This window comes from Mirounga angustirostris, unplaced genomic scaffold (assembly GCF_029215605.1).
Source record: "Mirounga angustirostris isolate CCGP_5_RB_7025 unplaced genomic scaffold, mMirAng1.0.hap1 SCAF_3, whole genome shotgun sequence".
In the NCBI taxonomy this organism is placed as follows: domain Eukaryota; kingdom Metazoa; phylum Chordata; class Mammalia; order Carnivora; family Phocidae; genus Mirounga; species Mirounga angustirostris.
Window position 1 is genome coordinate 194,198,132 of NW_026991711.1, and position 25,078 is coordinate 194,223,209.

Here is a 25,078-nt window from a genome sequence, read left to right on the forward strand (position 1 = left end):
GAGAGCACATGAGAGGGGGGAGGGTCAGAGGGAGAGGGAGACTCCCCGCCGAGCAGGGAGCCCGATGCGGGACTCGATCCCGGGACTCCAGGATCATGACCCGAGCCCAAGGCAGTCGCTTAACCAACTGAGCCACCCAGGCGCCCCTCCTCTCTAAAACTTCTGACCCTGAGCTAGGGAGAGGTCCAGGCTCCCCAGCTGACTTCAGCTGCACCAACTAAGTCAGGTTCTTGCTGGTGAGGCAGGGACAGCCATGGAACGAGACAGTCTGCCAACCCAGGGCTGCAGCCACGGCCCAGCTGTTGCTGCCTGCCCCTTCACCTGGGGCACCTCCACTCTGCCCTCTCCTACTCTGGGTGATGTCTGGGCAGGACACTAGTTTCTAATCTCTGTGTCCCCATGAGAATGCAGGGTTACTACCCACTGAACAGGAAAGAGATGTAGGGGTTCAGAAGAGAACCCCCAGCCCCAGCTGTGAAGTCAGAGAACATCCCTTGAAAAACAACAGGGAGTCATCCGGGCACAAGTGTGAGCAAAGTCACGGAGCACAAAACCTCCAGAGTAGTGATAACCTGGCGGGCTTGAGGGAAGCAGGCAGGGCTCAGATTCCACAGAACCCGTTAACACCCACAGGCTCGGGAAAGGAAATGGTCAGATGTGTGTTGTACATGTCCGCAGGAAGCTGCCTGCCCTCCAGACTTTGGAAGCCTGGGTGAGTGGCACAGATCCTGGGCTGGCCTCAGTTCTGCTAAGCACCCCAGTGTGCTACCTGGGGAGAAGAGTCCAGCAGCCCAGGCCAGGCAGGAAGCTTGTCACTTACTCCTTCAGGACCCCGACGTGAAGCAGAGCCCAGGCCTTTCCGGATTCCCTTCAGCTACAGGGCAGCCGCCAGCCTCCCAGGGAGTCATCAGCATCTTCCGGGAGAGCTACCACCATAGGAATGCCACGAAGTCTTAGCACCCCAGAGACCGCTGTTGAGATACCTAGTTGTTGTGCCCTAGGCTCCCAAAACAGCCTGGTGGGTGGGGCTCACACAGTGTGACACTCAGAGGGAGGAGCTGCAGCCATCACAGGAAACTGGGGCAGAGGCTCCAGGGCCAGTTCTCTCTCCTGGCAGCAGGGACTTGTCGGATCCATCGCAGGACTTGGATCGGACTACCCTTCCTATCCGGGGGCTGCGTAAAAGCAGCCCGGATCGCAAGATCTGAGTAATCCTAGCAGTGGCGGAGAGCTGCCACGAGAAGGGTTGAGGCCCCTTCTCCTCCCCTGCCCGACCCTCTGTGAAGGCTCCGGTCCCGCTGAAGCAGGCTTCGGGGGGGCAGGCAGACAACAAGCCTCCGTGCTTCCCAGGAACGGGGAAGCACCGGGTCCTGCAGCAAGGGTGAATACTCAGGCAGGTCCCGAAAAGCCTGTCCTCGCCTGCCCGCAGCTATAAGCGCACTTCCAGCAGGTCACTCCCTGTCCAGCCCACCAGGACCACATGCCCGGTCATCTGCCGCAGCCTCCTCCCCTGCCCCGCTAGGGACCAGCGCGTCTGATCCAAAGTGGTCTCGAGACAACGTCCCAGGCGCAGCAGGCCCTCCCCGCGGCCGGGTCCCGCCGGGAGCCCAGCCCTAAGCCACCGCCGCAGCTCGCAGCCGCCGCCGCCGCCGCGCGCCGGGAGGAGAGGCGCATTCTGGGAGGCGGCGCTGCATGCTGGGACCTGTAGTCCGCGGCCCGATCTCGGCCGAGGAGGCCGCTCAGGTCCCTTCAGCCCCAAGAGCCCGCGAGTCCAAGCGGGCCCGACGCCCCGGCCCAAGCTGCACCGGCACGAGGACACGACGCCCGTCGGAGGGCCGGGGGTCAGTCGCGGCGGGTCAGTTCCCCAGACCCCGCCCCGGAAAGAGAAGAGAAGCCGGGGCGACGGCGCCGTCTCGCGAGAGCAGAGCCCGGGAGCCACGCCCCCCGAGGGGGGCGCGGACCGCCGCCGCTCGAGTGCGATTGGGCCGCTGTGTCACGTGGCCCGGCGGTTACCGCGGCGACCGAGCGGGCGCGCGCGGGGCCTGCGGTGGACTCGCCTTCCTTCCGGAGCCGCGCTCGGCGCCGGGCGCGCGGGCCGCCCATGGGAGCCCGGGGCGCCCAGGATGCGGGCGCCGGCCAGGGAGCTCTTCCGGGATGCCGACTTCCCCGCCTCGGACTCCTCGCTGTTCTCCAGCTTCTCCACGCCGCTGGCCCAGTTCCGCGAGGACATCACATGGAGGCGGCCCCAGGTGGGGCTGTGGGCGCGGGTCTCGAACCTCGGGTCGGGCCCCGAACCTCGGGTAGGCGCCCCGCGCGCCGCCTCCGGCGGGGTGCCGCTGCAGCCCTCGGGAGCGGGGGGTCCCTCGGTAGGGAGCCACCGCGGAGCTCCTGGCCCGCGCCCTCGAGAGCTCGGTTCCGAAGGCGGTTCGGGGCAGGGCGAGACGTCCGGTCCAGCAGATGCCAGCCCTGCCCCTCTGCTGCTCCGACGGGCGTCCGTCCGGACTGAGCTGGACTGCGTGGCCCCCCGGCCACAGGCGGTCCTGCTCTGTTCCTTGCGTTTGCCGGCATCGACTATGCTCCTGAGCTCCTGGAAGGGCAAGGCTCTTGGACTCCGCGCGCCTGCGTTTTCACATGTGAACGCTTGAAGGCGGCAGTTTCAAGGGGCGCTCTGGCCTAGTGCGATGTTGGTATCTTTAGAAATGGTTGATCTGCTGAGTAAGACTTCTCAGGAAGGGCCCTCCCCTGCCTGCAAGTGCACGGTCGTAATGGAGACGTCTGCAGGGTCACCAGTCCTCGGAGCACTTGGCTCTGGCCACAGAGGTGCTTGGGCAGCACGGAAAGTGCCAGCTTGGTGTGGAACGAGGCAAGGGCCAAAGCATGAAGTCTTATAGGTCGTGCCAGTGGAATCGGGGTTAAAAATGCATTTTAGGCACAGTGGGAGGCCAGTAGCGGGTTTTAGTAGAGGAGCAATTTGAGTGCGTTTGTGTTTTAAGAAGCTCACTTTTACTGCTGGCAGGGAAGTGGATTAAGGGCAGGAATGCAGTGGTCCTAGAGAAAGGTAAAGGGGGTCAGGGTGGTCTGGCAACCTTTAGGATGGGGCTTTGGAGTGGATGGATTTGAGAATTAATTTGGAGGGGGGTTAATAAGTTTTAGTAACCGATTGGAAGTAGAGGGTGAGGATAAAGCAAGGATCAAACACGACTTCGAGATTTTTAGCCTGAGCACCTGGGTAGATGGTGGTCCTGTTTGATGTGCTGGGGGACAGTGGGAGGTGGGGGACAGCTAGGGATGGAACTCTTGCGTTGCGTTTTGCTCTCACAGGTGTGAGCAGAGCTGTCCACAGGCAGGTGGGCATGAGAGTCAGGTGCTCAGGAAGTTCTGGGCTACAGGACCCAGACATCAGGGAACGGGGACCATGACAGGGCCCAGGGCCCCGAACAGTATCTCAGGAGACAGTGGGTCTGAAGAAGGAGACAAGGCTTGGAATTGAGACTTGAGCGACCCTAACATTTCCCAGTGGGTTCAAGCAGTTCTCTGGCAGGTGGCCTGGAGAAGCAGCAGGTGGCAAGGTGAAAGGACAGCCAGGAACATGTGGAACCATGGGAGCCAAGAGGGGACTGTGGGGGAGTGCAAGGGGACAGCCACTGTTCTGATGTTGCCAAGCGTCAGGGAAGACGAGAACAGAGAGAAGCCCGTTGGATTTGACAACGCAGAGGTGACTGGCTGGGAGGCTAGAGGGGCCTGTGCTGAGTGAGTGGGAGGGAGGAAGTAAGGACGGCAGCATTTTCGAGAAGTCTGTCAGAGAAGGGAATACTCAAGGAGAGATAATGCAGGGGGGACAGTATCTTAGAGAAGATGGGGGTTCTCTCTGCCCCATGCTGGTGGAATTCTCCCTGCAGGGGGGAGGAGGCGGGGGTCATGGGAAGAACCCTGGCTCTAAAGGCAGGAGAGGGGGTCAGGTGGGGGTTGCTTCTGAGGAAGCTTCTGGCAAGGTCATCAGCTCAGAGGGGCATGGGCAAGGGCAGGAGCGTGGAAGTGTTAAGAAGAGAGGGGGAAAGGGGAAGGTATAAAGTAGTCTGGGTTTGGGGAAATTCAGCCGGATTCCAGCAGTATGGAGGATCCGTCTGAGATTTGCTGTTGTGAGCTTAAAGTGAAATCATTTTCTAGGGCAAGTTAGCTGGTTCGAGAAGGGGGGTGGTGAGACTCATCTAGAGTTGGGGTTTTGCCACTTTAGGAAGGTGGACAGAGAGAGACCTAAGCTGGACGGGGTGATCTAAAGCCAGGAGGGACTGACAGATCGGGGCTGTGAGAGGCCAGCTGTTTCCCCTCCCCTCTCAGGCAATGTGGGTGACCAGGAAAGCTCCTCCCCGGTGCCTGTCACCTAGATCCTGTCTTCTTAGTTTTAGAGACTAGGCTTCAGGCATGATGTAACTGGGTGATACTCTTTATTCCAGGAAATCTGTGCCACGCCCCGGCTGTTTGCAGATAACCCACAGGAGGGACAGGTGAAGCAAGGGCTGCTGGGAGACTGCTGGTTCCTGTGTGCCTGCGCCGCCCTGCAAAAGAGCCGGCACCTCCTGGACCAGGTACCATGCGGGGCGGGCAGCTCTTCTGCTGTCTTCCTGTCTGCTGTGCACAGGAAGGAAGCAGGAAGCAGGGCAGCTGAGCCTCCTGCTCTGTGGGCTCTGCTTGGTCACCCGGCACGGCTGGCAGGAAGGGAGAGCTCGGCTCTCAGGCCACAGGGGCTCCGAGGCGTGGGCACTGTGTCCCCCTGTCCCCAGGGCTCCAGCGCGGGGGCTTCCTGCCCTGCTCTGCCCTCCTGAGCCCTGGGTTCTGTGCAGGCAGAGCTGTATGTTTGGGATGCAAAGATGAGCGCACAGCCGCCTAGAGTAGGAAGGGTCGGCGGAGGGGTCCTATGCCCTGGTTTGCAGTAAGTTTCCCTAGCTAGTTGGTTTTTTTTTTTTTAAACAGGTTTTGAATATAAATTGGCAAAGGGTGATTAAAACTGTTTCGGATGCTAGGCAGATAGAACAGGTGTAAAAGGCCTGCTCAGAGTGCTTCTCCAGCATTCACAGCTTTGTTTGGCTCGCTGCTAGATGTCACTGATTAATGCAGCAACAGTGAGAGTGGTGACCTGTTCCGAGCTACTCCCATGTCAGCAGGCCCCGCTAAGCGCACCATAGTTGCTGGCCTTTGTTCTCACAGGCCTTGCTGGCTTTGACCCTCGTTTGCAAACGAGGACGCTAAAACCGTTGTTACCATGTTCGTGGCTAGTAAGTGACAGAATCAGGACCAGACAAGTCTGTGTAGGTGCAAAGCCCACATGTGTCTTATTCTGGGTGAGAACTCCAAAGCCGGCAGTGAATGCATTGGGTCCAGGCGCTGCCGGAGTTCCTGAGGCACCCCACCTACCCCCACAGCTGGGGTCGTCTGCAGCCAGCTCTGTCAAGAATTGCCTGTAAAGTCAACGTTTGTTTTGGATTCGGGTCAAGTGCTTATTTGGGACAGTAGGACATCATGGTTGGCTTTAAGCTTTTGGAGACACTTAGCTCCCTCGGTGTGGTCCTAAAACGTTTTACCAAAAAGTCTGTTAGTTTTCTGTGTGACGACTGGGTTTTGTGCCAACACTGACGTCCGGCTGCGGAGCAGAGTCGGGCCCCTGGCAGGGCAGCAGGGTACCGTGGAGCAGCTCTGGTGACGGCGCGTGGGAAACACCGTGTGGTTTGTCTCTCATGCTCTCCTTTTGCCTTTCCCTGTGCGTGGTAGGTCTTTCCTCCAGGACAGCCGAGTTGGCATGACCACACATACCGCGGCTCCTTCACCTGTCGAGTTTGGCAGTTTGGACGCTGGGTGGAGGTGACCATAGATGACCGTCTGCCTTGTCTTGCAGGGAGACTCTGCTTCTCCCGGTGTCAGAGAGAGGATGTGTTCTGGCTTCCCTTACTGGAGAAGGTCTATGCCAAGTACGCGTGCTGGAGGCTGGAGGGGCTGGGCCGGGGTGGGCTGGGGAGTCACAGCTGCCTGAGGCCGCCCCTGGGGAGCATGTCTCCGCTCTCCTTGGGCTGCAGCACCCTCCTCAGTCCCCGGGACCTGGCAGCCAGGCCTGCGGTGGGACCGAGCTATCCAGAGACAGAACTCAGACGTGGCCTGTGGCGTGCGTCTTCCCCTGGCCCATTCCCTTTCCCCGTCCTTGCTTCAAACTTGGGCCTGAAGGCATCACTCAGCACGGCAAGCCGTGGGAGGGGTGAAGCCACCCAGGTCTCAGTGCCGCTTGAGGCCGTGCCCCTCACCCTGGGTCTGAATGGGAAAACTTTCCTCTTAGAATGCAGCAATGAGCCTGCAGGAAGAGGCCGCACGGATAGGCAGGCCTTTGTACGGAGGGAGTGAGGAGGGCCTGCGGGGATGTCGGCGTGAGCGCCTCCGTCCCGGGGCGAGGGTGGGGTTTGAGCCTGAGAAGTGGAAGAGTGGGTATTCACAGCCTCACGCCCCAAGCCGCCTCACTTTTGTGTCCGCACTGGAGGCCGCAGGGTGTTGCTGGGCTGCTGTGCTTTCCGGCCTTTGAGGGTCAGATGACGTCTGTACTTAGTGAGGACAAGGCAGGAGTAAAGAGAAGCGATTGAAGTGGTGGGTGAGGTGATTTGGGGGTGTTGCAGACGCGGGGATGGAAGAGAGGCAGGGCGCCATGCCCCAGTACCAGAGGCTCACTCCCTGTGGTTGCCCCCCCAGGGTCTATGGGTCCTATGAGCACCTATGGGCAGGGCAGGTGGCGGATGCCCTGGTGGACCTCACCGGGGGCCTGGCAGAAAGGTGGAGCCTGAAGGACTTGGCAGGAACCAGTGGCCAACAGGACAGGCCTGGCGGCTCGGAGCACAGGACTTGCCGACAGCTGCTCAGCCTCAAGGACCGGTGTCTGATAAGCTGCTCGGTGCTCAGCCCCAGAGCAGGTAAGGCGGCAGGCAGACGGCAGCGGGACGGGCCTGCGCCCCCGGGCACCCCCACAGCCCCCACAGCCACACAGGGGCTTGTTCTCGGGGCCCCGTCAGGACTGAGTGGAAAGCAGACGTTTGTCCTTCAAAGCTGGTGTCTGGTGTGTGACCTCCCCTGCCGCCTGTCCTTCTCCAGAGGGAAGGTCCTTCTCCCTGGACTTTCTTCTTCCTTCTCCCTGACTTACGAGTAGGGCGAGGCTGGAGCGTCTGCCAGGGCAGCCGCCGCCCGAACGCTTGAGAACCTGGTGGCGGCGGCATCTCCGGCCTGGCTGGCAGCCTGGCAAAATCAAACTCAGGTTTTCATTTGAGTGAGGTCCGCGCTCGTTAGAGGCAGTTTCTTGAAAGGAAGAGACCCCGCCCACAGAACTATTTTCCGTGGCCCTCGGGGCTGTTCCACAAACAGGCGTGTGTGCCCGCACACGACATTGCGCTCTCAGGCACCGCGCACGCCGCCTTGTCTCATTCCGTCAGTGAAGCCGCCGTGTTTTCTTACGCTTTCCCTGAATGCCGGGCGATTTCGCACATTACAGATGGCATTACTGAGCGTTTTCACGGTTGACAGCGTTCACATTTAGGATGATTTTCATAATGGGGTTTCTGGCCCAAGAACTCGGACACCAAGGTCAGCGGGTGCGTGTGGACAGCGAGCGCTGCCGACGTGGGTGAGGGGAGGTGAGGGAAGCCCGCAGACAGCCGTGCAGACCGTGCGAGACACGGCGCCCGAGCTCTCCCTGAGAGTGGCGCAGGGCTCATCCTTAGCGCTCCGGGCTTCGCGGACACCCCCAGGCGGGGGGGGTGCAGCTGGATCCCACGGAGGTGTCAGCGCAGACGCCCAGAGTGGTGGCTACGACACCATTCTAAATAAAGCTTTTAAAGACGTTGCAGAACTTTCTCCTTCTCTCTGGACCGCCCCCCCTTCCGCAGATGGGGCTCCAGTCACCATCTGGCTCCTCCCTTTCCACATGGTTTGACCCAGGGCTCTGGGGGCTCTGGCAAGTGGGGTTGTTTGCTCTCTGGGGCCTCCAGTCTTCCCCCAGCAGCGTTTGGTCCCACGGCCCCCGGCCATGCGGGCCCCACCCCCACCCCACGGGGCCGGCCTTGCCAGGAGGAGACTGCTCTTCCTGCCCATCCCAGACCCGTCCCAGACCTGCTGCCGACGACGCTTATGGCCGCACGTTTGAGAACCGGCCCAGCACCGGGCGCCCTGCGCTGCCGTATCGGCCAGCCGGCTGTCCTCGCTCGTCCACCCAGGCGGGGACCAAGGCCTCGAGAAGGGAAGGACCTGCCAGGCTCTTGGCAGCGGGGCCACAGTCCACACCCAGGTCCTTTGCCGTGGCTGTGCACTGGTTAAGGCTGCTTCTGAGCTCACTTGTCCACAGTGGTCAGGAAAGGAGCCCCGGTGGCCCGTGGGGATCTGGGTGTTGGTGGCCACAGTCGGGTGGGCTAGAGCATCCCACGGGGAGGGAGACAGACCTGTGCGTCCGCCCAGTTTGGGGACTTCCTGCCCACAACGAAGCTGTTCCTCACCCAGGTGCCAGGGAGCTGGGGGAGTTTCATGCCTTCATTGTGTCCGATCTGCGAGAGCTCCAGGGGCGGGCCGGCCAGAGCATCCTGCTGCTGTGCATTCAGAATCCCTGGGGCCGGCGTTGCTGGCAGGGGCCCTGGAGAGAGGGGTGAGTATGGGCGAGGGCCAGGGCTGTGCCACCGTCAGCGAGGGGAGAGGGCTGGGGCCCCGAGTGGCAGCGGAGAGCCATCACAGCCATGCGTGTGCCCAGGCTAGTTTGTAGCTGGTCAGCGCAGTGCACGGTTGGTCTCCCACAAGGCCCCTTGGCATCTGCTTGTGGTCCCCCGGGTCCGGTGTTTGGCCCAAGACAGCCCCAGGAGGCTGGTTTAGTGCTTGGCGCCGGGACCGAGGCCGCCCTAGGCCCTGGGCTCCTATCTTGAGGGTGCCCACGGAACGGTGGATGCCCAGTCAGGCTGCGGGTGACAGGGACATGTGGGATGCCCGAGTCACAGTGCTCAGCTCAGCTTTAAGGCCTTTACTGACGCCAGGGACCAGGATTGAATGAGGGCCCTGGGTCCACTCCCCTCGGCCGACCGCAGTTGGTCAGCAGATCCGACCCTGGCTCCTGAGTGCAGGAGGCTGGCGGCAGTTCGGTGTGAGGTGATCGGGCACATCCTTCATTGGCCTGCTCACGGGCACAGCCCTGGGCAGACGTGTCCGGAGGCAGGAGCCTCAGGGAAGGAGAGAGGGGATTGCCCCGAGGAAGGGCCGGCAAGAAGCTGGCCGGGCACAGGCCTCCCCAGTCAATGCTGTCAGCTGTGGGGTGAGGGGCTGCCGCTGACGTGAGCTGCCTTCCAGGGGCGAAGGGTGGAGCCGGGTGGACCCAGCCGATGAGTCTGAGTTGCTGTCCCAGCTGCAGGAAGGAGAGTTCTGGGTGGAGGAGGAGGAGTTCCTCCAGGAGTTTGACGAGGTCACCGTTGGCTTCCCGATCACGGAGGCCGGCCACCTGCAGAGCCTCTACTCAGGTAAGGGGGAGGCCTGCACCTGAGGGGAGGCTGCCATCACCTGGGGTAGGCCCTTGGGGGGCGACAACCCACTCGGCTCTGCCCTCTGAGGTCAGGGCTGAGCGGCCACCGCATCCCCCTAGGGGCTCCTGGGCATGACCCTCGCCCCAGGCCCTCTTCTACTTCTGTGTGCGGAGAGATGGCTTCATCCCCTGCCGTCCCAGGCGGCCTCAGGTGGCGGGAGACCATGGGGCCCCCTCCTGTAGGGTGCTGTAGCCGGTGGGGGTGAGAGTGGCGGGGCAGCCCGCGTGGGAGCCCTTTCCTGAAGCTGCTGTTGCTGGCTCTCCCCTAGGAAAGGCGCTGTGCCACACTCAGGAGCTGCCTGGGGCCTGGGTCAAGGGGCAGTCGGCAGGAGGCTGTCGGAACAACAGCGGCTTTCCCAGCAACCCCAAGTTCTGGCTGCGGGTCTCAGAACCGAGCGAGGTGTTTGCCGCTGTCCTGCAGAGACCCAGGGTGTGCGCCGCAGGCCGGGCAGGCCGGGCTCGGGCTTCGGTGGGGGACGGACCTGCCACGAGGAGCCCGGCCAGCTTCCTGGGTGAGGACTACCAGGCCGTGGGTCTGCATATCTGGAAGGTAACTCTGCCCTGGGCCCAGCTCCCTGCTCAGGGTCTGGGGTTGCTGGGACACGAGCGACTGCCGGGAGCCTCTCCGACCTCATCCTCTGGGGTCGCACGCCCGCTGGAGCTCCCACAGCCCCAGCTCCGCCCGGCCGGCGTCGTCGGTCAAAGGGAGATGAAGCAAAAGCAGCCCTTGGCCGACTGGCAGGAGGGAGGGGGGCATGGCCCTGTCTAGACCGGTCTGCTCTCCCCGAGAGCAGGAGGACTTGGACCCTGGGGTCGAGTGAGAGCCCTGGGTTGGGGGCACTTTGAGCCGGGCCCCGCCGTGCTGGGGAGGGACCCACAGGTCTGTTGCTATCTTTCGTTAAGTCGTTTGAGAGGTCCTTCTGCTGGGCGAAGGCGGTGGGGCCGGTCTCCGGACGGTGGCACAAAGTCCTCCTCTGTGCAGGTGGAGAAGCGGCGGGTCAGCCTGCCCAGGGTCCTGTCCACGCCCCCCGTGGCCGGCACCGTGTGCCATGCCTACGACCGGGAGGTCCACCTCCGCTGCGAACTCACGCCAGGCTACTACCTGGCCGTGCCCAGCACCTTCCTGAAGGACGTGCCGGGGCAGTTTCTGCTGCGGGTCTTCTCTAGCGGGAGAGTCTCCCTCAGGTGAGAGGGGCAAGGAGGGACTCTAGGCTGTTCTCCCCCGAGGGCCCGGCTGAGGAAAGGGGAGCGCGGCCCCGGGCAGCGTCCTACAGGTTTGCGTGTATCCGCGGCCCATGGCGCAGGCCCGCAGCGTGCTACCAGCCGCCCTCCTGTGTGTCTTTCCCGGGCAGTGCCATCAAGCCGGCGGCCGGGAGCCCTGCCCCTGGGGAGGCCCTGCCCGCGGGCGAGTGGGAGACCGTGCAGCTGCGGGGCTCCTGGAGAACTGGCCAGACAGCAGGGGGCAGCAGGAACTTTGCCTCCTACCCGAGCAACCCCTGCTTCCCCCTGTCGGTCCCTGAGGGCCCAGGCCCCCGCTGTGTCCGTGTCACCCTGCGTCAACACTGCCAGGACACCCAGTGCCACCCCATCGGCTTCCACGTCTTCCAGGCAAGTTCCTCCTGCGCTGGGGGGTCCGGGGGGAGGTCCTCAGAGACTCTGTGTCCCCACCGGTGGCCGGGCGTGACCGAGGCCTGGACTCGGTCATGTGGGCACAGTCGGCTGGCCGGTCCCATGCAAGGTCCATGTCTCGGTTTCCTGAAGTCTGTAATTCACTGGGGTCCTGGGTCAGCTCACACGGCCTCTTGGCCACTCCCCCAGCTCGGGACGACGGTGTCATGAGGTCAGTTCTGCTCCCCAGAACTGTGCCTCCCGCCCAGGAGACCCAATGGCGTGCCCCGCCCTTCCCCGTGCCCCACACCCCCTGGGGCCCCTCCTCTGGAGAGCGGGCGTACCCTGGGGGCCAGGAGGAGGCCCTGGCCCAGGCTCGCTGGGCAGAGCGGGAAAGGGAGGGAGGGAACCACACAAGACAGTGTGGGGCCCTGGTGGGCAGATGCCACTGAATGCTCAGATGGTTCTCGGACCAGAAAGCTGTCCTGGGTGGAGAGGAGCGGGTCCTGAGGCCCAAGTGGGGCCTGTACGTCATAAACACCACCCCGAACCTCCTTCCTCCACCTCAGCCGCTCTCGTGTCGTGCTGCAGGTGGGACACCTTAGCAGACCTGTGGTTGAGGGAAGGGGGACAGGCACAGTGCCAGAAGTCAGAGGTCGCAGGCCCAGATGCCATGGTAATGAAGTGGCTCCCAGCCCACATGTGTGCTCCTTCTTGGGGCCCCGCTTCAAGATGGGCTTGATGGACTGGTGGGTGCCCGAGGATGGCATGGGCCCGCACGATGGCTCCGTTGTGGGGTGGGTGCGCTCAGCCTGGGCTGCAGATGATGGGAGGGAAGGGTAGGCAGGTCTCTGAGAAGCTTCGGTACCCTTGGGAGCGCAGGGCCTCTGCGCTCCCCAAGAGCGGAGGGCTCATTCTGGAGTCTTGCCCCGCCCGGGCTGCCAGCTGGGGCACCAGGAGCTCTGATAAAAGTGCCAGCACCAGGAGCCAATCAAGTGACTCGGGACGGAGCCCTGGGCAGTGGTGGTGGTGGCGGTCCCCCAGGCAAGGGCCGCCCGCCTAACAAGGGCCGTGGGGCCTCGGTGAGCGGTGAGCCCAGCTTGGCAGGCTTGGCAGGTCTTCCTCCGTGGAAAACGGCAGGTGTGTGACGTGGGAGATCCAGGCGGACGGCCCCAGGCTGGTCCTGACCCCAGACATCCCAGCCTCAGAAAGGGGGGGAAGCCCCGAACTGAGGAAGGAGAGCAGCAGGGTGGCCGTGGCGGCCCAGTGGACAGGCCTCCGCCGTCTGAGTCCGTGCGTCCCCCAGGTTCCGGTGGGGAGCCAGGGTGCGCCCGGCCTGCTGCTCCAGGAACCTGTCCTGAGCTGCGTGCCGCATCGCTACGCCCAGGAAGTGAGCCGGCTCTGCCACCTGTCGGCAGGGACCTACCGGATCGTGCCCTCCACCTACCTGCCGGACACAGAGGGGGCCTTCACGGTGACCATCGCCACCAGGATAGACAGGTGGGGCTCCAGGGCTGGGGGCCCTCAGTGTATGGTGTGCCCCTCCCGTCGTCGCCTCCGCCCCGCCCGCCCGGCTCTGACTGTCCCAGCAGACCGGCAGGGGAGCACGTCAGCTTGCAGGCGCCAGGCCAGAGAGCGCGGCCGCTCCTCGAGCTGGCGGCCAGCCGGGCTACCTGTCCTCTCTCCTGCAGGCGCTCCATTCACAGCCAGGAGAGGCTGGGGCAGCTCCTTCAGGAGGTAGGTGTGGGGCTTGGGTCAGGGCTCGGCACCGTACTCCGCCCAGGGGCCGCGTTCCTGCAGGCTCCTCCCGGGGGCCGCGCCGCAGGCCGGTCTGTGCCCTGGGACACAGGCACCCTCGTCTCTTGCCAGGAGGGCCGGGAGGCTGGGGCCGCAGTTACACCAGGGCAGTGCGGCCAGGTGCATGAGGGGGTGGGCCCCCGCCGCCGCCCACACCTCGCCGTCTTCCCTCCTGCAGGCCTCCTTCATGGCAGTTAGGAAAACCTAACCGGCTGACCCCCCGTGTCAGCTCTGGCGACTGGAGGTTCCGAGGGGCTCCCTCACGCAGTGCCACCAGCCTCAGCACCACGGCGGCCGCGCGTGCTCGCAGGTCCAGGTGAAGACCCCGGCCCGCGGGGCAAGTAGCCCGGGGCGCAGCAGGTGCTGCGGGGAGCGCACACCGAGCGTCTCCGTTCCACGCGGCTAGGGCGCAGAGCTTCCCGGCGACCCTGCACAGCATCTGCGCCTGGCCCCGGAGAGAGGCCCTACAGCAGACGAGAGCATAGTATGACAAATCTTGTTTAGGACTGTTCACGTGCAACATTTTTAGGAAGTAACTTTATAAATAAATGTGAGTGCTGAGTGGTTGAGAGACGAGCCGTCTCGGGTGGTGGGGGGCTCGGCCCGCTCTCGCTGAGGAGGAGCGGCAGGCCCGGGCCCTGCCTCCCCAGGGGCCCCCGCCAGCCGCTCCTGCACTGGGGGTGGCCAAGGCCTCCGGGACGGGCCGGCTGGCCTGTGAGGCGGGCGCAGCAGGTGCTGAGGGGTTTGGAGGGCCGGGGAGGGGTGGGCACACGGGTACAAGAGCAGGAGGAAGGGCCTTGCCCCCGCTGGCTGCCCGGAGACACCCCGAGGGGCTGCCAGCTGCAGCTGTCTGCTCCTGACGTGGGAGGAGGCGTCCCTTCAGGCCCCTGGGCCCCTGACCAGTTGGACGCAGTAGGCTCTGATCTCAGCCGGGCCTCTCGCCCACCACCTCCCACTTCTCTGACTCGCCAGCGCCCTGTTGTCACCGTCACCCAGGTGTCCAGCTAACGCGCCACCCTTCCAAAGGAGGGCAGGGGGCCGCTCCCGAGAGAACCGCTGCTCACTGCCCCACCCCCCTCCACATAAGGCAGGACGTCTCTAGAAGGCAGGGCCTGGCCTTTCTGTGGCAGAGGGGCGGGATCAGAAGCTGGTGGCGCTGCGTGAGTGGCCCTCGCTGCGACCCTGTGACCGGTTCTCTGGGGCCGAGTGAGGACAGAGGAGGGCCCCCAGGATCTGCAGCCTCTTAGATGGGAAGGCAGCCTGGAGGAGGCAGCCAGCCACCAGCTAAGCGGGGCTTCGGGGCCCGGCCACGGCCATGGGGCGCAGGCAGTGGCCCCTGTGCCAGAGGAGGCGGAGGGTGTGCCCCAGCACGTGCGCCCTCCTGGCCAGCAGCCCGCTGGCCCACGCCAGCCTCGTCCTTCCTTCACGTGGCTCCTTGAGCTGACCTTGCCCCCAGGGCATCCTCAGTGGCTGCCCATGCCAGCCTTGTCCTTCCTTCACGTGGCTCCTTCAGCTGACCTTGCCCCCAGGGCATCCTCAGTGGCTGCCTGGTTCCCCTCGGCAACACCACCTCCTGGCCCAGTGACCTCCAGAAGTAGCTTGCGTTCTCTGGGCTTCGGTGTCCTTGTGGAAAACGTGTTCGGGCTCTGGCCACGCTCGGTGTGTCCCGTGTCTGGGCTCTGGCTCTCTGCTTTGCCCTGGAGCCCTTGGCCTGGCTCGGCCTGCGGAGTGGATACCAGCTTGGCTCATCCTGCTGAGGAAGGGAGTGATGGAACGTGGACCTGTGCCCCCACCACCCCACAGTGAGACACACACCCCCCCCACCAGGCATCAGACACCTCCAAGCTCCGTCTCTCTTCTCATGTCTGCCGTCGTCCCCCACTCCCAGCCCGATGCAGGATGCACCAGCTGAGCTGGGGGGTACAGACCACAGAGCCCCACAGGCTCAGGGCCGGCCCACAGCTGCCTCACCCGTCTGCCATGTTGACTGGTATGGACTGGAGCCCCCCCGCCCCAGCCCTGGCCTGCAGCTCCAGGGACCCCAGCAGACACGGCTGGCCACACCAAGGGAGTCCCAGCGGCCAGGCCCCAGTGGAGTCCCGATTCTGTGCACCTGCCAGTAGGGGACTGTGTAGCGTGAAGGGCCTCCCCCCTGCGTCCGGTGGCCCCAGCTGACCCGGAAGGGTGGGTTTGGGTGTGTGCAGCTGAGAACAGCACCTTTTCAGCCTTCCCGGCAGACGTTGCCCCACATCACCTGTTCGGGCTTCCTTCTTAGCACTTCCTGCTTCAGGCAGGCAAGCTGTGCCCTCCCCGTGGGAGCCGTGTCCTGCCCAGTCCTGGGCCTGGGTCTGCTCTCATTGGCCTCGCCTGCCCCCTCCCCCAGGCCTGGGTCAGCCTTGGGGGCGTCAGGTGTTCTGGGGTGAGTATCAACATCCTGGTGTCCTGGGCGCAGTAGTCAAGGAGGGGGCCTGGCCAGGCAGGGCTTCCCAGGTGAGAGGCAGGATGGAGCTGGGTGAGCAGGCCCAGGCCAGCCAGGCTGGGGCAAGGTTCTCAGATGCTGCAGGCCCCTTCCTCTCTGTTTCTCTGTCTCTCCATTAATAGTCATTTCTTTCTTGCTCAGTGTCCCATGTCTGCGTCATTTGGTCTTACTAGATTTTTTTTCTTCTCTAATATTTAACAGATGGAAGCTAGATTTGCTGCCTTTTGAAATGAACAGAAGAGTCACTTTTTTCCTTGGGACACTTTGGTGTCTTGGGGACCCCAACCCAAGGCCTTGGACATGGCTGCTCCATCAAGGAGATGCTGTTTACTGGTTTGAGGATGAGTTTTAGGGGGCAGGCTGGGTCTTCCAGCCCCCAGGAGTACTCAGCTCTGCGGCTCGGGCCCAGTGCCCACCTGGGGGACCTGAGCTGCAGGGCTCCGGCTGGTCCTCTGATTCCCAGCAAGTGCCATCTGTCAGCACGGACAGTGGTCACGCGTCTGGCCTGGGAGCCTGCTCACTCGGGCCCTGGGGGATACGTGGCATGGAAGTTTAGTCACCAGGCTTGTGCACGGTTGCCTAAAGCACCCCCCATCCCATGCCTGCCCTTCCCCCCCCCCCCCCCCCCCCCCAGGGCCAGGGCTCAGGCTTTGCCCATCCTCAGCTGTCTGTCCCTTCCCAAATCACCCAGGAGGAGAGGCTGATAGACAAGAAGACCGCCCTGCCTTGGGCTGGGCTGGCTGCTCTGTCAGGGGTCAGTCCTGGTCCCCTGTGTGTTCGTGGGGCCTGGACAAGTGTGATGTTGGGGCACCGGGATGCGTGTGTGTGTGTGTGTGTGTGTGTGTGTGAGAGAGAGAGAGATCTGATTGATGTGCTCTCATCCCTCATCCGCCAAGCCCCAAAGAGAAGACCCATCGGCATCAACATCCCTCTCTACCCTGCTCCTCCATTCCTTCATTCTGAAGCCCCTCTGAGCATGTGTGGGGTGTTATGGATGTGGCCAAGAGGCCCAGCACACCTGCCCTTGAGGCATGCACAATCCATTAGGGATGACTATCTGCACACAGGTCATGTGGATACTCCTGATGGTGAGGGACAGAGGACACATGGGGGTGGTCCTTGACCAGCCTGGGGCCAGCAGTGCAGGGCAGGGGCTGACAGAGGAGCTGGGCACCCGCAGGGAATGGAAAGAAGCTCTCTCTGCCTACGGTGTGGGGAGTAGGCTCAGAAAATGTATTAGCTCTGGCCCGGGCAGTGCGGGGTGGAGGCTGCTGCCCAGGCGGGTGGTGGAGGCCGCCCAGCCCCCCAGTTCTGAGGAGGCCTCAGCTCTCCAGGCCAGAGCGGATGGCCCCGAGCTCCGAGTCCCACACGGAATGGGCTTCATCCTCGGGATATTGGGTGGTTCCCAGCTAGTGCCCTCCTTTGTGTGTAGTCCCTGTGGGGCTGGGCCGGGCGGGAGCTCTCTGGGCACAGCATCTCTGTCCTCTCGGCTCAGGCTCACACGGGCCCCCCAGGCCTGCCTCTCCACCCGGGAGCCCCCCGCATAGACACAGCTTAGCAGCTTAGACACACGCGTGTGTGCACGCGTGTCCGTGTGTGTATAGGTACATGCACGTATACGTGTAATGTCAACCTCAGAAATAAAGCTCAGTTATTTTATCAGCAAAATGGGTTTATCTGGAAACCGAGAATTGCACTTCAAGACAAGCATGGAAGGAGAGGAGGCTTTTTTATAGCGGGGGCAGGTGGTTGAAGTGTAGTGGCTTCTCATTGGCTGGGCCGTGACAGCCTCTCGTTGGCTGGGCCGTGACTGTCTCTCATTGGCTGGGCCGTGACTGCCTCTCATTGGCTGGGCCGTGACTGCCTCTCATTGGCTGAGCCGTGACTGCCTCTCATTGGCTGGGCCGTGACTGCCTCTCATTGGCTGGGCCGTGACTGCCTCTCGTTGGCTGGGCCGTGACTGTCTCTCATTGGCCGGGCTGTTGCCAGGGCCAGAAGGAAATCTTTCTTCCTGCTGCTGGGGTAGGAAAGTAATATCGGTCCCCCTGCAAGGTGGTGCCTTCCTAGGGGGGGTGGTCTGCAAATGGCCACGAGTGGCAGGCCTGGAGAGTTTCCCCTGCGGTTCGCAACCCCATTCTCAAAGAGTTTTCTTCTATTCAGTTTCACAGTGTATGTGTGATGGTGTATGTTTGCTGTGTTTGCATGTACATGTGTATATGTGTCTGTGGTTATGTATACGCACAGACGTGCATATACGTGCACGTGTGCAGGTACACATACGGCTATGCACGCGTGTGGACGTGTGTGTACATACATGACGTGTGCGTGAGGAAGAGGAGGGGGCTCCTGCACCCCAAAGCCGCATTGGCCCCATGCAGCCCGCAGACCTGCTGGGGCGGCCCTGGGCCGCCCTCTGTGGTCAGGAGTCCTCTCCTGGGCAGGCCTGTTCTGTTCCATGGTTTCTCCCACTGTCTGTGTCCGGCAGGGATTTCTCACCCTTTTAGGGCCACGGAGAAGACCCCCCTTCTCCTACACTACCATGGAGTTGAAAGAAAACTCACAGATGTCCTTTCCTTACTTTTTATAGATTTGTAGTTGGTACTTAGCCTTCCACTTCTTAAACTTTTAATTTTGGGAATTTTCAAACAGATACAAAAAGAACAGTAGTGAACCCCATGTGGTCATCACCCCCAACTCCAGCAACGATCAAATCATGACTGCTACTATTTCACCCACCCTCCATCTACTAGCTTGGGATATTTTGAAACAAATGCCAGACATCATATCATGTCATCTACAAAAATTTCAGTGTGGATAAAAGATGAAGATTGAAAAAATACACGTGCAGGACAGCATTGCCACACCCAACCCCAAATGAGCAGGACTTTAGTTTTATCACACATGCAGTCAGTCTTCACCTCTTCCCCGTTGTCATATACACCTTCAAAAATAGTTGGATTGGATTGGGATCTGAGGAGTCCGGCTCGGGGCCCAAACCCTGTGTGTGATCTCCGAGGCCTGCCCGTAGGCGGCCACAGAACTGTGGCCTGCAGGCCTCGCCGAAGCAGCCCTCCCCGCCCAGCTTTGCAGGCTGTGAGTGGGCCTGTGCCAAGGGCTCTTCGCACACGTGCATGGCTAGGCGTTACCGCCGTCAGACCTGCTTCCCGGGGTCCTTGGCTGAAGCTCTTTTTCCCACTGTGACTCGGTGCTTTCCACTCCCAGCCTTGCCCCACTGTCCCTGGTGCCCCCGCACCATACCCAGGTGGGAGCCTCATTCAGGGCTCCTCAGGAGTGAGGTGGTCCTCTCGCCCGTCTGCAGGCGGTCGGACTCTGGCTCATGTAGCCATGGGGGTAAATGGAACACTGAGAGGCCGTTGCCTTTCTTTGGTCTCTGGACTTTGCTGTGACACTTGATTGTGACTTGCAGTTTGGCTCGGCATCCTAATTGGCCGCAGACACCAGCAGCTCAACAGGATGCAAATAAAGTCCCTCCACTGACTGATGTGTGGTCGAGTCTCTTAAGTGACACATTCTTCCTTCATCTCTTTATCTCCCCTCGTGACTCTTGCTTTTGATGCCCAGCCCTGCAGAGTGGCCCACAGACTGGAGCTTGCTGCCGGCACCCCTGGAGTGTCATGGGTCCTATTCCATGCCCTCTCTGGCTCTTGTCCCCGGGACCCAGCTCCAGTGGCTTAATCAAGCTCAGTTGTGATTTTTTGTCTGTGGCCAGCCACTTCATGAAGGGACTGGTTGTTTGTTAAGTATAATTGCAAATTCATGGATTTAAGCACTTTTTTGTGTTCCAATTCATGGAAATGTTTCTCCTATTGACATTCAAGGCATCTCATCTTTGGCCAGTGGGAGTGAACTTGAGTTAACTCCTGAATCCTTTAGACATTGGCCAAGAGTCTTGATCTACTTTGTTCTCTAGGATGAAAAACTATTCCAGGCCCATTCTATACATTTCCTAATCCAGACCTGCAAGCATCCACTGCCTTCAGGAGCCCCTCTTTCTCTTCAAGAGAAATGGTATCTAGAGACCAATATCTGGGTGCTTGGGGTGCTTGTTTTTAGGTCTTGTCAGTGGACAGAACTAAGATCCTAACTTTTCTTTTTAAGATATAACGCAGTATGAGCACATACTGATACTATTCACTCAAATTCACATCTGCATGCTTTTCACTGAACCTTTTTGAAAATACATCTGCATCTCCTTTATTCCACACCGGGGGGCGCCTGGATGGCTCAGTCGTTAAGCGTCTGCCTCCGGCTCAGGTCATGATCCCAGGGTCCTGGGATCGAGCCCCACATGGGGCTCCCTGCTCAGCGGGAAGCCTGCTTCTCCCTCTCCCACTCCCTCTGCTTGTGTTCCCTCTCTCGCTGTGTCTCTGTCAAAATAAATAAATAAAATTAAAAAAAAAAAGTTATTCCACACCGGAAACTTCAACAAAGCCCAGCATTATTCATTTGTGTATCCCACAACACAATAATCCCAAAATAACAACACCAACATTACTATCAATAGCATGATTACTGAAAACAGTTTAAGATGCTTTTATGTATTTTAAAAATCCTTGGGTTATGAAGATATACAGATGAAACTGTGTTTTAACATTATTTGGAAAAGGATTACAGAAAATGAACCATTTTTGACATTCTTTTTGTACCCAGGCTATATAGGTAACAGTCAAATACTGGATTTTAAAATCACTTGGAAGAGTTTGCTAGGATTTTGCTATCAGGTGATGATGCAAATTAATTGGCTTTATCTTGCTTTCAAGTTTAAAAATTTCCTTTAGGGGCGCCTGGGTGGCTCAGTTGGTTAAGTGTCTGCCTTCAGCTCGGGTCATGATCCCAGGGTCCTGGGATCGAGCCCCACGTCAGGCTCCCCAATCAGTGGGGAGCCTGCTTCTCCCTCTCCCACTGACCCTCCCCACCTCTCTCTCTCTCTCAAATAAATAAGTAAAATCTTAAAAAAATAAAATTTTCTTTTAAAAATGTAATTTAATTTAGTAATTACATATTTACATGCTCTAAAGCCAAATCTACAAACCAAGATATATGCCTATATGTAGAAGTCTAGTTTCTATTCCAGTCTCCCTTCACCTCCTTCCTGCCTGTTCCCTATAGGTAATAGTTTAATTTAAAACAAATTTAATGGCTTATTCTTCCATTTGTAAAGATAGAAGCTGCTGGCGTGCTATAAATGAATAAATACACATCAATGCTTTTTTTCACTTAGCAATCTGTCCTGGAGAAAACCATTTAATAACGTATAGACTATTTCTCCCTCCCTTTTTACAACCTCCCGGTGCCCCACGGTGTGGCCAGCAAGCATTTCATGTGCACAGGGCCCTCTGGACAGACATCTGGGGTGTCTGCAGGCTGTGCATCCCTACCGCATGGCAGGGAAGGGCCTCTCCAGTCTCCTCTTCCTCACTCGGCTGGTCTGTCTGTGGCACAGATTCCTGGAAGTGGGATTACTGGGTCAAAGCGCAAGGCCTCTCTAATTTTGCGGGATTTCCAGGTCCCCTCCAATGGGGTTCGTATCATGTTAAATACCAACGGATGATCTCTGAGGATGTTTCCCCCATAGATAGCTGTCAGACACTGGGATTACCTCATCTGACAGGGACAAATCGTATTGCGATGACTTTTAATTTATATTTCTCATTTTATGAATACGCTGAGCATCTTTTTAGGTCTCCAATGAACGATCTGCTTCTCATGGTTCCTTTTCTGTGAATCTGTTCCTATCTCTGTCCGTTGGTGTCTTGCCCAACCTCCAAAGGAAGTGGTCCTGGGGAGGGGCAAGAAGGACACGGGACGAGCAGGGAATGCTCAGCAGAGTTCGTCAGGGGAAACTGAGGACCCCTGCCCTGGCATCTCCTGGGGTGCTGGAAAAACAAGCCACTTCTTGGGCCCACCGCAGACAGACTAGCTCAGAGGAGCGCAGGTGGGAGGCCTGCTGCCCTTGGGGTTGGGGGGGAGCCTCCTCCTGAAGATGCCCCTTTCCAGGGAGATGGCCCTTCTCGGGCTCCATGCACATCAGCTGTGGACATCCCCAGTGACTTTCAGGCAGGGGTGACTGCGGCGCTCTGCCCACCACACTCTCAGCCAGGCAGGTTCTTGAGCAGCAGTGCCCACCCAGACGAGGAGCCCTCCTAGGGAGGGTGGGCGCAGTGAGTGGGGATGGCTCCCCAGGTGGGCTCCAGGACCGCTGTCTCTGCTGCCCCCGGGGACCAAGGTAGGGAGGCGCTCGAAGGCAGCATCCCCAGGCGTGGGGCCTGGCGTGGGACCGGGCGTGGGACCAGGCGTGGGGCCTGGCGTGGGGCCTGGCGTGGGACCAGGCGTGGGGCCTGGCGTGGGGCCTGGCGTGGGACCAGGCGTGGGGCCTGGCGTGGGGCCAGGCGTGGGGCCTGGCGTGGGGCCTGGCGTGGGACCAGGCGTGGGGCCTGGCGTGGGGCCTGGCGTGGGACCAGGCGTGGGGCCTGGCGTGGGACCATGCGTGGGGTCTGGCGTGGGGCCTGGCGTGGGACCGGGCGTGGGGCCTGGCGTGGGGCCGGGCGTGGGACCGGGCGTGGGGCCTGGCGTGGGACCGGGCGTGGGACTGGGCGTGGGACCGGGCGTGGGGCCTGGCGTGGGACCAGGCGTGGGACCAGGCGAGGGGCCAGCAGCCAGCCTTGCAGTCAGAGAGCGCCTGAGGCAGAGAATCGGGAAGGAGGTCTATCAGAGTAAGGGAGCCGTTCAGGGGTGAGCAAAAGCAGAAAGTGCCTGGGAGGCACCTGCGGCTAGAGCAGCACCCCACCACCCACCCCACCGCCCCTGCCTGGCGGGGTCCCAGAGGGGGACGGCCCCTCAAGGAGCCAGCCTGGGAAGAGGGGAGCAGCAGCTGTCCAAGGGTGAGTGAGCCATCCTGGGGCAGCTGGGGGCCGTGGGGTCAGCCGAGCGCCAGGCACCTGCTGCCGTCCCTGCTGGATGAGGGTGCGGTGCGTGGCATGTGGCAGCCCGCAGATGGGGACACTTCTGCCATTTGCGGGTGTCCAGATGCCCCGAGGCATCTTCCAGCTGGGGGCAAAAGGCGCAGCTGAGCACAAGCAGGGGGGTGGGAGGTGTGGGGGAGGCCGGCTGCCCCGAGCCCTGGTCCCTGAGTGTCTGAGGGCAGAGACTGTGCGAGGCTGCGCCCTGCTGCTGCTGGAGGAGGGACAGGGGAGGAAGGTGCTCAGGGTGCTCCCGTGCTCAGCCTGGGTGTCTGCCAGGCTGGGGGCAGGGGGTGGGAGGGACAAGACAGCAGCCCCCCATGGACACTCAGACCCCTCTGTTCCCATGCTGCACCCCCCAGTGTGACCTAGGATGCCACAGGTGGGAGCAGCCCAGCCAAAGTCAGCAAGACCTCAGGCCCTCAGGCCCCCCTCAGGCCCCCCTCAGGCCCTCAGGCCCTCAGGACCCCTCAGGATCTCCTCAGGAGCCCTCAGGCCCTCAGAACCTCCTCAGGACGCCCTCAGGACCTCCTCAGGATCCCCTCAGTACCCCCTCAGGCCCCTCTCAGGCCCCCCTCAGGCCCCCCTCAGGAACCCCCTCAGAACTCCCTCAGGACCCTCTCAGGACCCCCTCAGGACCTGGGGACCTCCTCAGGCCCCCCTCAGGCCCCCCTCAGGACCCTCTCAGGACCCCCTCAGGACCTGGGGACCTCCTCTAGGCCCCCCTCAGGACCCCCTCAGGCCCCCCTCAGGACCCTCTCAGGACCCCCTCAGGCCCCCCTCAGGCCCCCCTCAGGCCCCCCTCAGGAACCCCTCAGAACTCCCTCAGGACCCTCTCAGAACCCTCTCAGGATCCCCTCAGGAACCCCCTCAGGAACCCCTCAGAACTCCCTCAGGACCCTCTCAGGACCCCCTCAGGACCCCCTCAGGACCCCCTCAGAACTCTCTCAGGACCCTCTCAGGACCCCCTCAGGACCCCCTCAGGACCCCCTCAGGAACCCCTCAGGACTCCCTCAGGACCCTCTCAGGACCCCCTCAGGACCCCCTCAGGAACCCCTCAGAACTCCCTCAGGACCCTCTCAGGACCCTCTCAGGCCCCCCTCAGGACCCCCTCAGGACCCCTCAGGCCCTCAGAACTCCCTCAGGACCCCCTCAGGACCTGGGGACCTCCTCAGGACCCCCTCAGTACCCCCTCAGGACCCTCTCAGGCCCCCCTCAGGCCCCCCTCAGGAACCCCCTCAGAACTCCCTCAGGACCCTCTCAGGACCCCCTCAGGACCTGGGGACCTCCTCAGGCCCCCCTCAGGCCCCCCTCAGGACCCTCTCAGGACCCCCTCAGGACCTGGGGACCTCCTCTAGGCCCCCCTCAGGACCCCCTCAGGCCCCCCTCAGGACCCTCTCAGGACCCCCTCAGGCCCCCCTCAGGCCCCCCTCAGGCCCCCCTCAGGAACCCCTCAGAACTCCCTCAGGACCCTCTCAGAACCCTCTCAGGATCCCCTCAGGAACCCCCTCAGGAACCCCTCAGAACTCCCTCAGGACCCTCTCAGGACCCCCTCAGGACCCCCTCAGGACCCCCTCAGAACTCTCTCAGGACCCTCTCAGGACCCCCTCAGGACCCCCTCAGGACCCCCTCAGGAACCCCTCAGGACTCCCTCAGGACCCTCTCAGGACCCCCTCAGGACCCCCTCAGGAACCCCTCAGAACTCCCTCAGGACCCTCTCAGGACCCTCTCAGGCCCCCCTCAGGACCCCCTCAGGACCCCTCAGGCCCTCAGAACTCCCTCAGGACCCCCTCAGGACCTGGGGACCTCCTCAGGACCCCCTCAGTACCCCCTCAGGACCCTCTCAGGACCCACTCAGGACCCCCTCAGGCCCCCCTCAGGCCCCCCTCAGGAACCCCCTCAGAACCCCCTCAGGACCCTCTCAGGACCCCCCCAGGACCCCCTCAGGACCCCCTCAGGGTGCCCTCACATCCCCAAGATGCCCAGTGTCTCTTGTCCTGTGGCGGTTTCTCCCTTCTGACAAAGCCCCCTCCCCGCCTTGCTTGGGCCAATCTTTGTCCAGAAAGGACTCTGGACACGCTCTCCAAGTGCCCGGCTTGACCAGACCCTCAGTCCGGTGCTGCGGCGTCCCAGCAGAGCCTTCCTGGGTGCAGGGTGAAGGTGGAAGAAGGGGCTTCAGGGGAAAGATTTCCGAGGGGGTGCTGAGGGAAGCACAGAGAGCAAGACCAGGAGCACTGGATGGCCAGAGCCAGGGCTGCCCACCCCAGGACTCCGGGGCTCCAGAGTGTCGTCCTAGACCCGCGGCCTCCGTGTCGGGCCCTGGCGTGCGCTGCTCTCATGTCGCAGATAGCATGAGAGGTCCAGAGGCCAGGGAATGTCAGAGCTGGCTGGCTGACCAGACGACCGCAAGCTCTTCCTGCCACCACAGGTCTGCGCGCCAGCTTCTGGAAACGGGCGGCCATCCTCCAGCGCCCCCTCCAAGGCTGTTCCCCGCGGGCCTGGAGGCTGGGGGGCTCTTATCATTGGCTTTCCTGCACCCCGGCCATGTCCTGGGGTACAGGGTAGATGTCAGAGGGGAGAGGGGCCGGGGGCAAGGGGCCAGGAAGGTGTGACCGTCCCCTCCCTCTGAATGCTAAG

At 61.6% G+C, this 25,078-nt stretch overlaps 1 protein-coding gene across 3 annotated transcripts; it reads left to right on the forward strand.

Annotated features, from left to right (window-relative positions):
* The first annotated feature begins 2,003 nt into the window (after window positions 1–2,003).
* CAPN10 (calpain 10) lies at window positions 2,004–19,884 on the forward strand. 3 transcript variants are annotated; one of them, XM_064587391.1, is made up of 13 exons: window positions 2,004–2,300; window positions 3,542–3,715; window positions 4,455–4,586; window positions 5,767–5,963; window positions 6,727–6,944; window positions 8,518–8,659; window positions 9,349–9,515; window positions 9,847–10,127; window positions 10,560–10,762; window positions 10,930–11,185; window positions 12,492–12,685; window positions 12,877–12,922; window positions 13,161–19,884. In XM_064587391.1, the coding sequence occupies exons 1-13, from the start codon at window positions 2,124–2,126 to the stop codon at window positions 13,188–13,190; spliced, it is 2,217 nt and encodes a 738-aa protein (XP_064443461.1). In that variant the 5' UTR covers window positions 2,004–2,123; the 3' UTR covers window positions 13,191–19,884. The 3 variants fall into 3 exon arrangements, with proteins under 3 accessions (XP_064443461.1, XP_045723559.1, XP_045723562.1); XM_045867606.3 differs by lacking the exon at window positions 3,542–3,715 and having other exon boundaries at window positions 2,008–2,249; XM_045867603.3 differs by lacking the exons at window positions 3,542–3,715; window positions 12,877–12,922 and having other exon boundaries at window positions 2,007–2,249.
* Window positions 19,885–25,078: the final 5,194 nt, after the last annotated feature.